Here is a 13,179-nt window from a genome sequence, read left to right as displayed (position 1 = left end):
TGCAACGTTTCTGCGCTTTAAATGCCATCTCTTTGTGAGTCGAGTTTCCCCAGAATATTATTCCATATCTTAGTGTAGAGGCCACAAATGCATGATATACTGCTAATAGGGCAGATAGACTGGCTATTTTAGCAAGCATGTATAGAGCATAGGAAAACCGACTAACTTTTTTACAAATTTGTTCTATCTGTGGCTTCCATGTTAAATGAGCGTCAATGTTTAGTCCTAAGAATTTTGTTTCATTTACTTCGTTAATTTTTTCATCATTATATTGAATGTCAAGTTTCTTATGTATTTTATTGTAATTGTTGGTAAATGTCATAATATGTGTTTTACTAAGATTGATAACAAGATTATTATGTTCAAGCCAATCGATAATAGTTCGTAGAGAGTTATTTATTTCAGTTTCATAGTTGTTTGGGTTTTGACATTCAGCAATCAAGGTGCTGTCATCCGCAAATAGGACCATAGGATGTGACACTGATTTAGGCAGATCATTTATATAAATGAGGAATAGTAATGGCCCTAATACACTACCTTGCGGTACACCATATTGCACTGTTCTAGGTTGTGAAGAATAATGAATTTCTGTTTTAGTTTTATGACATATTTTTGAGACCTGCGTTAGTTGTTGTCTGTTGTTTAGATAGCTTTTAATGAGTTCATGTGCATTACCTCGGATGCCATACATATAAAGCTTTTTCATTAGTATATTGTGGTCAACAAAGTCGAATGCTTTGGTCATATCCATATACATGGCCGTCACTGGGATTTTCTTATCTAAATTCGTTACTACTTTTACCAGAAAATCATATATAGCTAAGTCAATTGTCATATTTTGTCTAAAGCCCTTCTGTTCTTCAGTAAATAAATTCTTTTTCTCAAAGTATTGGTTTAGGTTCCTATAAATTACTTTTTCAAAAACTTTTGAGAGTATAGGTATTAACGCAACTGGTCTATAGAAATTCATGTTTTTCCGATCACTCTTCTTAAATACTGGCTTAATAATAGAAATTTTAAGCTTTTCTGGGAATATCCCCTTCTCGATAGAAAGGTTTATAAGATAGCTTAAAACAGGTGATATGACTTCTGCTACATATTTTGAAAAATGAAAAATGAAAAATAGTTTATTGTTCAAAACAATTCAATACAATAAAATAGCCAGAGCCCCTGTGCTAGGTTAAAAACCTGTATTACTGGGTACTCCGCCTCACTACCAGCACGGGTTACAAAATGAACAATAATAAAAATAAACTAAAAAGACTCTAGATATACATACATACTCTTAAAATTTATAAATGAAGATGGCAATTTTTAATTTAATTAGTAATAATTACACTTCCCATGAAATATTATAACTAAGCATTACACATTTTATTTTGGTACTAGCTGTTCCCGCGCGCTTCGCTTCGCCTTAATAAGTTTTCCCGTGGGAATTACGGGATAAAAAGTAGCCTATGTTCTTTCCCAGGGTCTAGACCATATTTATACCAAATTTCATTCCAATCCGTTCAGTAGTTTTGGCGTGAAAGAGTAACAGACAGACAGACAGACAGACAGATAGACAGACAGACAGACAGACACAGTTACTTTCGCATTTATAATATTAGTAAGGATGTAAAGGTAGTTACAAAAAAATAATAATAATAATAATAATATGAAGAACTAAGTATACCTTATGCTTAATTTACAATGTTTTCAGTGTCATCATAGGTTAAATCTAGTAAATACAAAGATAATACTTTTTTTATTTCTGTTATTGTGTTTGGGTAAATTTTAAGTATTCTATTAAGCTTGTTGTAAATAGTGCAAGACTGATATGTTAATTGTTTTTGATAAAAAGTTGTATTACAGTTTGGGACATTGCATACTATGTCATTCCTACGTTTGTGCATGTGATTTTGGACAAAAGGTGTTACTTTATGTTTTTTTATTACTGAGGTTATGATGTAAATTTGCCGAATTGAGTGTAATTTACATGAATTGTATAAGTGAAAGGTAGGAAATAAAATAGGTTTAAAATACATAATCTTAATTAATGCTCTCTGTGCACGCTCCAGCAATATTAAATGGGTTTTGGCGGCTCCGCCCCATACTGGGATACAGTAGCTGATAATTGACTGAGCGAGTGCTTTATATGTGGACAATATTAGTTTCTCATTTGCAACTTTTCTAAGTTTTTTAAAAATCCATATTAATTTTCTTATCCTGTCTGCGTTGTTAAGGATATGTGATTCCCACTGAAGGTGGTTATCAATTGTTATTCCCAAATATTTTACATGAGTGACTCGGTTAATGTTTTCACACATGCAAGTCAAGTTATTTGAGCTATCACATATATGAACTTTTAAGTTAAAATTAAGGTCAGGCTGTGTATTTTTTCGGATGGAAAAGGGTAAGAAGTTAGTTTTGTTAATATTTAATGTTAGCAAGTTCTTACGGAGCCAATTAGATATAGTGAATATTCCAGATTCCGCAATGTTTTGTAGATGTTCCCATGTTTTTGCATGAAATATTAAGGCTGTATCATCGGCATAAGTATAAATTTTACAGTTTGGAAGTGTATAATTACAAAGATCATTCACGTATAGGAGAAAAAGTGTGGGGCCGAGGACACTACCTTGAGGAACACCATAAGTTACGTGGGCTGCATCACTGGTATACTCTCCAAGCTTTGTTTGTTGAGAGCGATTTGTTAAGTAGTTTGATAAAAGGGCGTGGGGTAAGCCTCTTATACCGAAGGTGTATAGTTTTTCGAGTAGAAGAGGAACAGATACGGTGTCAAAAGCTTTCGCTAGGTCTAGAAAGACTCCGACACATTTGTTGCCTTTGTCAAGTTGGACTGCGACCTCTTCTACTAATGCGGATACGGCGTCTTCGGTAGAGATACCGTTTCGGAATCCATATTGGTTTGGCGAGAGAAGTTCATTTTTTTCAAGATAGTTTTTTAGGCGATTGTTTATAAGCTTTTCTATAATTTTAGATATAACAGGTAGTACAGATATTGGCCTGTAGTTGTTTACATCAGCTTTATCTCCGGCTTTATGAATGGGGGTTACCACAGCCTTCTTAAAGATGTCGGGAAAGAGCCCCGTATCGAAGCAGATAGTACAAATATGACACAGAATTGGTGCGAGTATATCTTTAGCAGCTTTTAAAAGATTTGTTGGTATATTATCGACGCCTGTTGTTGAGTTATTAGGTAAACAATTAATTATATCAATTACTTCAATAGGATCAGGATTAATTAGAGTAAAAGAATTGACTGGAGTTTTTATGTTACTGTAATTTATGTTATTAAGAGGAGGTGACTTAAGAAGAGTTTCAGCTAGCAGTCTGCCGACGTTAGTGAAATGTTTGTTAACTAGATTAGCAGAATCACAAGGAGATGACATTAATGATGATAGTTTTCGAGAGTCATTTGTTTTGTTTTTTTGAATATTACAAATAGATTTTATTGCCTTCCAGATGTGTTTGGAGTTTCTTCCTGCGCTGTTTAATTGTTCTCTCTCGTAGTTTATTTTTAGTTTACGAACCAGGTTTCCACAGAAGTTTCTGTATCGCCGATATGTAAGTTGTAAGATTAAGTTATCAGGATTATCCTTTGATTTACGGTGTAATTTATCGCGATGCCGTAAGCATTTCAATATTCCTGAAGTAATCCATGGCTGAATACAGCGTTTACGCGTAGGGATAACTATGGTTTTCTGGTTGTTGTGGATGACTGTGGTGATTTCAGCGACAAGCGTTTCAGATGCCTCATTCGGGTCTGATATGTCTAGTATCTTGTTGAGACTGCATTGTTTCAGATCCATTACAGCGTTATTAATGTTTAAAACAGTTTTTGTTCTCTGGATAGTGTTGTGCGTTGAGATGGACATGAAATTTAATAGAACCGTAGAGTGATCTGTCGGGGCATTACTAAGGACTATTGATTTTGCAGTCTGGTCAGATTTTAACATCATATGGTCATAACACATTTTGGCACGAGTGGGAAGTTTATGACCTGGAAGAAGACCGTGAAACGCTAAGGTGTTTAAATAGTTTTGACTATTACTGTCAACATTGTCTGATTTTATATCAATATTGATATCCCCGGTTACAATTATGTTTGGGTATTTTTCATATTTACTGAGTAGCAGCGAGAGAGAAGATGTAAAATCGTTACAGTCTTTGATAGAAGGTGTTCTGTAAATGCCAATAATAACCGTGTCAGACATAGTTAGTGCTAGACATGAAGCATTTTTTATATTTGGTTCAGCAATTTCATACTTTAATGAGTTTCTTACATAAAATACCACGCCATCGTTCTGATTTAAATTGTTTTTAGTAAAGTGAGTATCATAGTTAAGGATTGATGGAGGTACAGGTCTATTATTAAGGCGACATTCGGTCAGAATAATCACATCACAATCAAAATTAAGTGCGCTTAGTGTTACCTGGAATGCATCAAAGTTTTTATGAATACTCCTTATATTTTGGGTAAGTACTGTGAGATGATTTTTTAATTCGATGTGATTTTTGCATTCTTCTGGTATACAATGAATAGACTGTGCGACTAGAAAATTGTCTACATCCTTACTTGTTTGAAATAGATTATCCACAGTAACATTTATGAATCAAATAGTCATTAGCGATGTGCTCATGGTTAGACAAGGTGCAGCAACATAGTAAACATCTACAGTACAAGTCAGTTGGGTATATAACTACTATCATAATATGGTTCAACATTGTAATATTCGGTTTGGGTATACATTGGAATTCGTTAAACGATTCATAGTTTGTAAATGAGTATCTAGGGAGAGTAAAGGTTACTAGGAAATGCCATACAGTAAAATTATTTGTGACTAAGACTATAACATACATACTTAAACTACTAACATGCAAGAAATCTTTACAGATACGAATTAAGTTGAGTAGTAATTTAATGTTCTCACTTAATCTTTGTATTTGAGACTCATTAATAATTTTTATTATTGGAGCGTTCTCGTCCTTTCTAATAAAAACGTTTCCGAGAGAGGTCCAACAATATTTGTAATTTTGTGCTTTTGACAATTCGCGTGCCAGGTAGAATAGCCTACTACCCTTTTGGGTAAGGTGGTCAGAGAGGTATATGGGGGTACTATTTGATTGCTGACCCAAATGTGAGGCATTCAGTTTGTTGTTTTTATTCATTATATTGTATTTTTTCGCTGCATTCAATATATATGACGAGAATTCAACAACAATGGGTGTTTTATCAGCCTTCGACGAGGTCCTGTAGATGTCCTTTATGTCTTTCGTCTCTAGGTCAACTTTTAGTTGAGAAGATAGGTGCGTTACCATAGTAGAGAGAATTTCCTTATTTTCATTTTTAATTTTCGGAACGTTTTTTAGTTCCATGGAACATTTTCGTGATGCTTTTTGAAGGTCCTCTACCTTGTCTTCTAAAAATAATATATATTCTCTGTCCCTTTTCTTTTCCTGTTCTATTACATCCATTTTCTTCTTCATATCGTCGTACTGGGCAGACAGAAAAGAAATTGACTCCTCAATGCTTTTTAGAGACGATGATATTTTAATACCTTCGTGCAAATTTTGTCATGACCAGTGCTATTAGTATTTTTTAAGTTCTTTATTATTAAATACACTTCATAAGGGGTGGTAGGATTCAAGAATAAAGAATTAGGATTAAAAGTGATTCCTACTGGGTTAATTTGATTAGTTTTCTTAGTACATTGTTGATTTACCTGATCAATGTAAAAATCATTGAAGGCTTGTGCAATCTCTTGTGGATCAGTAATAAGGTGTTCGTCAATTTTAATTTGTTCAATGTAATTTTTATGGTTATTGTTATTATTATTTTTTGTGTTATCATTTATTATTTTCCATGTAGCTTTAGATTTGTTTTTTGATGTTTTTATATTGTAATCATTTTGTGATTTTTTAGTCATAGTAATAATTTTTTTAAGTCTTTTAGTGTAGTTTTTAAATATTTGTTTGTTTTCTTGACTGGGTGACTGTCTATATTGCCATAGTAACTGTCTCTTTCTTTTAGTGCATAGTTTTATGCCCTTTGAGATCCATTGTGGTCGCCTATGGCTCGATATTTTTACTCTTATAGTCGGAAAACACAAATCATACAACATTTTAAATAAGTCATAAAACTCATTGAATGCAGCATTGACGTCATTGCTACTGTATACCTCACTAAAACTGAGACTTGATAAGTGTTCCTTAAACTTATTCAGGTTATCAATATTGTAATCTTGTTTTTGAGAATACCAATAATCAAGGACAGAGTAGTTTTTGACAGGGCACCTCAGTATCTGTCCAGTATGATCCGAGAGTGCCAGTTCTACAACTTCACTCTTGCACCCCCTAATATTGTGTGCGAAGTTGTCCAAGCAAGTACCGCTGCTAATACGTGTGGGAGTATTGAAAGTTAGTTTTAAGTTGTAGCTCATTAAAAGATCTTCAAATTCATTTGAAAATCTATTACTTTTTAGTCGGTCTATGTTAAAATCTCCACATATAATAAAGCCATAGGAAACAGTGTCCCAAGGTACAAATTTAATCGTGTCCCAAGGTACAAAAAAGCAATATTTAACCAAAATTTAAATATCTTTATTTTTAATTTAGAAATCCTTCAGATAATTGCCATGTCATAAAATTAAATAACTGAAAATTTGTACGTGACATCCATGTCTCTATTTTGAGCATGCCTCAATGATATAACGCAACTCAAAAAACTATACAAAAGCTACTTTTGACTCCAAAAAACTTCATATTGTCTTCACCACACACTCGATGCTGGTATGATCACGAGACTCACTAGTTTTGCCAAGCGAGTAAAATACTATGCCTAGGGTAGAATTTTAATGTGTTTATTCAGCCGGTTTTTAAAATACAATCAATGTCCCGAGGTACAAGCGTCCCAAGGTACGTTACGTTACCCTACTAGGGGTTACGAAATTATAAAAAATCAATGTTTGCAATTCCTGTAGACTCTTTATAAATTATAACACAGCTAGCCAGTCCTCTCATCGCACAGGATGTAAAAAAATATACTTTAGAGGCTGCATAATGTTTTTTAGGGTTCCGTAGCCAAAATGGCAAAAACGGAACCCTTATAGTTTCGTCATGTCCGTCTGTCACAGCCGATTTACTCGGAAACTATAAGTACTACAGTGATGAAATTTGATGGGAATATGTGTTGTATGAACCGCTACAAAAATATGACACTAAATAGTAAAAAAAAGAATTGGGGGTGGGGCCCCCCATACATGTAACTGAGGGATGAAATTTTTTTTTTCGATGTACATACCCGTGTGGGGTATCAATGGAAAGGTCTTTTAAAATGATATAAAGTTTTCTAAAAAACATTTTTCTTAAAGTGAACGGTTTTTGAGATATCAGCTCTCAAAGTCGTAAAAAGTATGTCCCCCCCCCTCTATTTTTATAACTACGGGGTATAAAATTCTAAAAAAAATAGAGGTGATGCATGCTAATTAACTCTTTCAACGATTTTTGGTTTGATCAAAGTATCTCTTATAGTTTTTGAGATAGGTTGATTTAAGCTACGGAACCCTTTGTGCGCGAGCCCGACTCGCACTTGGCCGGTTTTTTTTTTAATAATTCTTGTTTCTCTTCAGTCCTTCATCCAACGGTACGGTATTCAGGTTGAAAATGTATCAAAACTACATTGCAGGTTATATTGGCGCCATCAATTTTTATCCTCCCCCCGTACATACTGGTATTAACACTTCGAGAGCGGATGGGGTGGCCATAAAGAACATTCTATGCACATCCCGTTGTCATTTTAAGGTTTCAACGTCCACCATTATCCAAGGAATGACTATGAGGTTTAATAGTTTGGTACTTAGTATGTGCTAAAATATAAAAGTGGATAAGTAGTTATAGTCGTTTAAGGATATTTATTTTGTTGTGTCCTTAAATTCTCTACCCCATTACAATGGAATACATTTCATTTTGGTAGTTATGACAAAAGGAATAGCTAACTACTCATAATGTAGGTCACAGTTAAGTAGTATTTATAATAGATTATTATAAGAGTATTTAGGTTATTTGTTCACGGTAATAGGTACATTATTATTATGTACACAATACAGTGTGCTGTGCCGGATTCTAGATCTAGTATTGACTAATCTAAGTTGTGACTTAAAACAGTGTGAGGACCCTATAATACCTGAAAATGTTCATCATAAGTCGCTCGAATTCACTATCTCTCTTCCCTCTCTCACTTTTCTAAAGAATGCAAAGAAGAATAAGATGCTATATCACGCCGCTGACTTTGAAAGTATAAAAACAGAAATTAAATCCATTAACTTGAATAGTCTGTCTAGTATGAACGTGGATCAAGCTGTCTCATATTTTTACTCGGTGCTTAATGCAGCCTTCCAAAAATATATTCCTGTGAAGAAGGTAAACTCTTCAAGTAACTTCTATCCTAGGTGGTACTCAGGGCCTCTCATTAAAGTCATTAAAGAAAAACGAAAATTTCATACAAGATGGAAATTATATAAAAATCCTTTGGATTATGATACTTTTAAAATGTTAAGAAATAGAGAAAAAAAAATGGAAAAACTTTGCTATAAATCATACGTAGAATTTGCTGAAGAAAACATAAATAAAAACCCTAAACTGTTTTGGAACTTCGTAAAATCTAAATTCCCCATAAATGACATCCCAGATGAAATGCATTATAACCATATATCTTCGTCTGACGGAGAAACTATATGTAACTTTTTCAACGATTATTTTCATTCAGTTTTTGAACCAGATAACAGTGGTCATGTTGACGAACTGAATGAAATTCCAACAGATTGTCCCATAGAAATATCTTCAGTAAATATAAGTACAGAGCTCGTTCGAAAACATTTAAAGTCTGTTGATCTAAGTAAAGGTCCTGGTCATGACTCAGTGCATCCAATTGTGTTATATAAATGTGCTGATGAGTTGGCTTCCCCTATAAAAACTATTTTTATAAAATCAATTGCAGAAGGTTCTTTTCCATTGATTTGGAAAAGAGCTATAGTAACGCCTATACCAAAGGGGGGTGATAAACATAACGTTAAAGAGTATCGTCCCATTTCAAAGTTGTGCCTTATTGGTAAAATATTTGAAAAAATTGTGTCACACGAATTAATAAAAACCATATCACCACATATCTCACCAAACCAGCACGGATTCTTTCGAGGCCGAAGCGTAAATACTAATTTAATTACTTATACAGATTTTATCCTTAATGCTCTCGATGCTGGTTGCCAGGTGGATGCCGTGTATACCGATTTTTCTAAAGCTTTCGATAAAATAAATCATAAAATTCTTCTTAAAAAATTATTAAAGATCGGTATACACGGAAATCTGTTTCGGTGGATATCGTCTTATATTAGCAATAGGAGCCAAGCGGTATCGTTGAAAGGATATATTTCCAGGACTCTTACCATTGAATCGGGAGTCCCGCAGGGATCCCATTTGGGCCCATTCCTATTCAGTTTATTTATAAATGATATTGATAACTTTTTGCACAACTCACTTCATCTTTTGTATGCAGATGATACTAAAATTTATAAAGCTATACTTTCATTAGAAGACTGCAACCAATTACAATCTGATCTCGACTCTTTTCTAGACTACTGTAATCAAAACCATTTACATTTAAATCCCGACAAATGTTATTCAATCACCTTTTCACGTAAACATAATCCTATATTGTACGATTATCATTTTTCTGACAGAATATTAAAACGAGTTAACCAAATAAGGGATCTCGGCGTGACTCTCGATTCTAAATTACATTTTAATATTCACATTGACAACATTGTTCTAAGAGCATATAGGAGTCTTGGATTTATTCTTAGAGTATCAAAACCGTTCAATCGTGCTTCTACACTTATAACGCTGTATAACTCATACGTCAGAAGCATTTTGGAGTTTGCCAGCGTGGTATGGAATCCCCAGTACAGGATTCACATTGATAGATTACAAAAAATACAAAACAAATTTTTAAAATCATTAGACTACCGATTAGGTAACTGGTTTCAAGACTACAAAATCTCAGCTGAGCGACACAATATAATTTCCCTTGAAATCAGACGATCTTACTTAGATTCAATTTTCTTATATAAATTAATAAACAACCATGTAGATTCAATTCCATTACTAAACAAAGTAGAATTTAAAGTACCACGAATCGCTTCTCGTACAAAATTTATCTTTTTTTCAAGCTGTTGCAGCACTAATTATGCAAAAAATACTTTTTTTAGACGAACTGCAGATAGTTACAACAAGCACCTCACTGATGTTGACATTTTTGATTTATCCTTAAGCCAATACAAAAAAGAAGTTTTAGAAAGATTTAAAAAAATGTGATAAGTTTCGTTAAACATAATACCTATATATTATTATAATATAGCTACCTATATTTACTAAATTTATTGTTAACCTTAAACTAAACTAAACTGTATTATTATTCTTTAAGTGTAAACGTAGCTATGTACCTAGTGTGAATTAATGTAATATTAGTGTATCTTTTTATGGAACTCCAGGTCTATTTACAAAAATGTTTGTTAAATTATTAGTAAGTGACTGTTTGTTTCCTGAATAAAATAAATAAATAAATAAATAAAATCAACAAAATCCATCACAAAATTTAACTTACTAAAAATATTTTCCCCAAACGTTTATAAACGACACGGATCGACTAACTATCAATTTTGTACGGAAATTACGTTTCGTAAATTAAATTTTAAGGCTTTCATTCAATGGTGAAATTGCCTTTGTATGGGCGCTATTGTGTATGCTGCTCAATGCGCAAATTACTGATATAAATTTATTGGCCTTTCGCATTTAATTTACAGTAGCGAGTGAAATATTATTGTACTGCGAACTGCCACTGTTGTCTTCTTATACAAATTGGAGTGCATATCCGGTCCTACCACAAAAACTAGACATACTAGACAACTAGAAAACAGACTAAATATTATAACCAGATTAATTAAATAGAGTATCAAAGCTATTAGACTTGGCTTTAACATTCTTATGGTGATACTGATGATGTTTTTATAAATAGGTACCTACCGTTCTCAATGGATCTTTATTCCAAGAAAAAATGTGATGCCAGCAGCCGTAAGACCCTGAGGGGTCACTCTATATGACGAAAAACTAAGTTTCGGGGCGCTGAAAGATCCATCATTGCACCACATAATATATCTCTCGTTCGTTAGTTTTTTGTCAGTATAAAGTAACCTTCCTGGCATAGGTCGTAGAAACGTATTACAATAATGGCGATATTACATTTGATCCATGTGGGTCGTTCACCCGCCGGAAATTAATAAGCAATCACAACTGCCTACCGAATTTGAACAAGACATTGACTTTATGAAATAACCTATATCATTCTGAATCATCTGAATTATTTCTGGAATTAATGAGAACATGATTTAATAAAAAAAAAACAAATAATGAATCATTATTAATATTCTTGTTCATCGTATAAAAATTTGGTAACAATAAGAAAATGGTAGCCGGCTTCTTACATAAGTTGGAGTTGCTGTCATGATTTTAAGAAATCATTAGGGGTGAATTACATACACCAACATCTTAAATCTCAATTAAGTGTCTAATCTCGATTTAGGAAACGTCAATCTATATTAATTTATGGCTTCATTCGAGATTTAAGATTTTGGTGCAAGGCAGCCTAGAACATTAGGTACTTACCTACGATAGTCAAAGTTACTAATTTCCCGTTTTCCTACACAGGGCCTCCCGGGTGAGTCAATCAGGGGTCCCCCGGGTCCGCCGGGGCCGCCCGGACCGCCCGGCCCGCCTGGCAGCACTGCCATTGCCGAGGTTGGATCCGGAGATGATGTAAGTGTTCACCCGGGTTAACTAGGAACCCGCTAGCCTAGCACGGGGTGCAAGACGCGCATGTCAAGATGTGACAATAGTTCTCCGAGAGAGATGCGAGTGAGACATCAAGACTTTTTCACGTCTTGATGTGCGCGTCATGCCACCCGTGCTGGCCCTTCTGAAGGCCTAGCACGGGGCACAATTAAGACGTGACAAAAGTTTTGCATCGCGTTCACTCACATCGCGCACCCTCAAGAGCGATCGCGACGGAGAACTTTTGTCACGTCTTATTTGCGCCCTGTGCTAGACTTTCTAGTCAGGTTAACTTGACACAGTGTGACTTGCAAGGTGGTAACAGGCTTGTTACCTGATTTGCAACACCAAAATAATGAAATCTGTACAAACACTACCTTTTTACGACCCCACCCAGGTTTAGAAATAGAACCCAGAACAAATAATTGTACTTAATCTACTTTACAAACCTATATTAAGTATCATACATCATCCAGCTATTAAAATAAATACCTCATAATAGTATACGCACACAAAGTAAAAACTTAATTACACTTTCCCCATTACCGCTTTGACACCTGAAAAATGCAACGTCATCACATTATTACGTCATAACTTAATTGTTCTAATAGAGGAGCCAGGGTGTGTGATAAAATGCCTTGAAGACAACCTGTGATAATGAAAATTTACGTCTATTCAACCGTGTTAGAGTTTATTACCGCTTGGCAACGAGCCAACGGGTAGTCAGGAATATAGACGTTAAATTTTAACGAATTTGACTACCGTAGTGAGTATGTAAAGGTTGTTAACTTTGAGAGGTAGCTTTATGGTCCTGAGATTTATTTCATAAAGGAACTTCCTAGTTATATTAAAATTTATGCTGCTGTATTCTTTTGTTACGTTTCATTTAATAATATTATAATATCTTGTTGCTAACTTTGTACTTATGCATTTAATCTATTATACTTGTCATATTATAATAACATAAAATATTTTCTTCTAATTTCACGCTAATGGATATAAAAGAAAAATTCAGTAAAGGTAAGCGCTGTAAATTGAACCACCATGATTCGTATCATAATTTTTATAAACACTTGCTACCTAGCTCGAATTTTATTTTTTGTGCCAAAATACCTAATTATTACATTATTCATAATGCGAGAACCTATAATGATCCGTAACTGGGTCAAACTGGATGATTGACATCGTCATCCACTTCTGAAAATGTACCTATACCTCTCCCGAGGCCCACAACACTCTGCCTTATTCCTCCTCACCATACTTACCATTTTTTTATACAGGGTGTTGCAAAAT

General features: G+C 34.1%; 1 protein-coding gene across 1 annotated transcript in view; it reads left to right on the top strand.

Moving 5' to 3' along the window:
* Positions 1-13,179, top strand: part of LOC105398540 (collagen alpha-1(XV) chain) — a 150,914-nt gene that overhangs the window by 116,833 nt on the left and 20,902 nt on the right. Inside the window, exons 8-9 of the mRNA XM_048631690.1 lie at positions 11,764-11,871; positions 12,892-12,906. Coding sequence (XP_048487647.1) covers positions 11,764-11,871; positions 12,892-12,906 — 123 coding nt within the window. The remainder of the gene's footprint in view (positions 1-11,763; positions 11,872-12,891; positions 12,907-13,179) is intronic.

This window comes from Plutella xylostella, chromosome 29, assembly GCF_932276165.1.
Source record: "Plutella xylostella chromosome 29, ilPluXylo3.1, whole genome shotgun sequence".
Lineage (NCBI taxonomy): Eukaryota > Metazoa > Arthropoda > Insecta > Lepidoptera > Plutellidae > Plutella > Plutella xylostella.
Note: the sequence above shows the minus strand (reverse complement) of the source record. Positions and strands in the feature narration are given on the sequence as shown.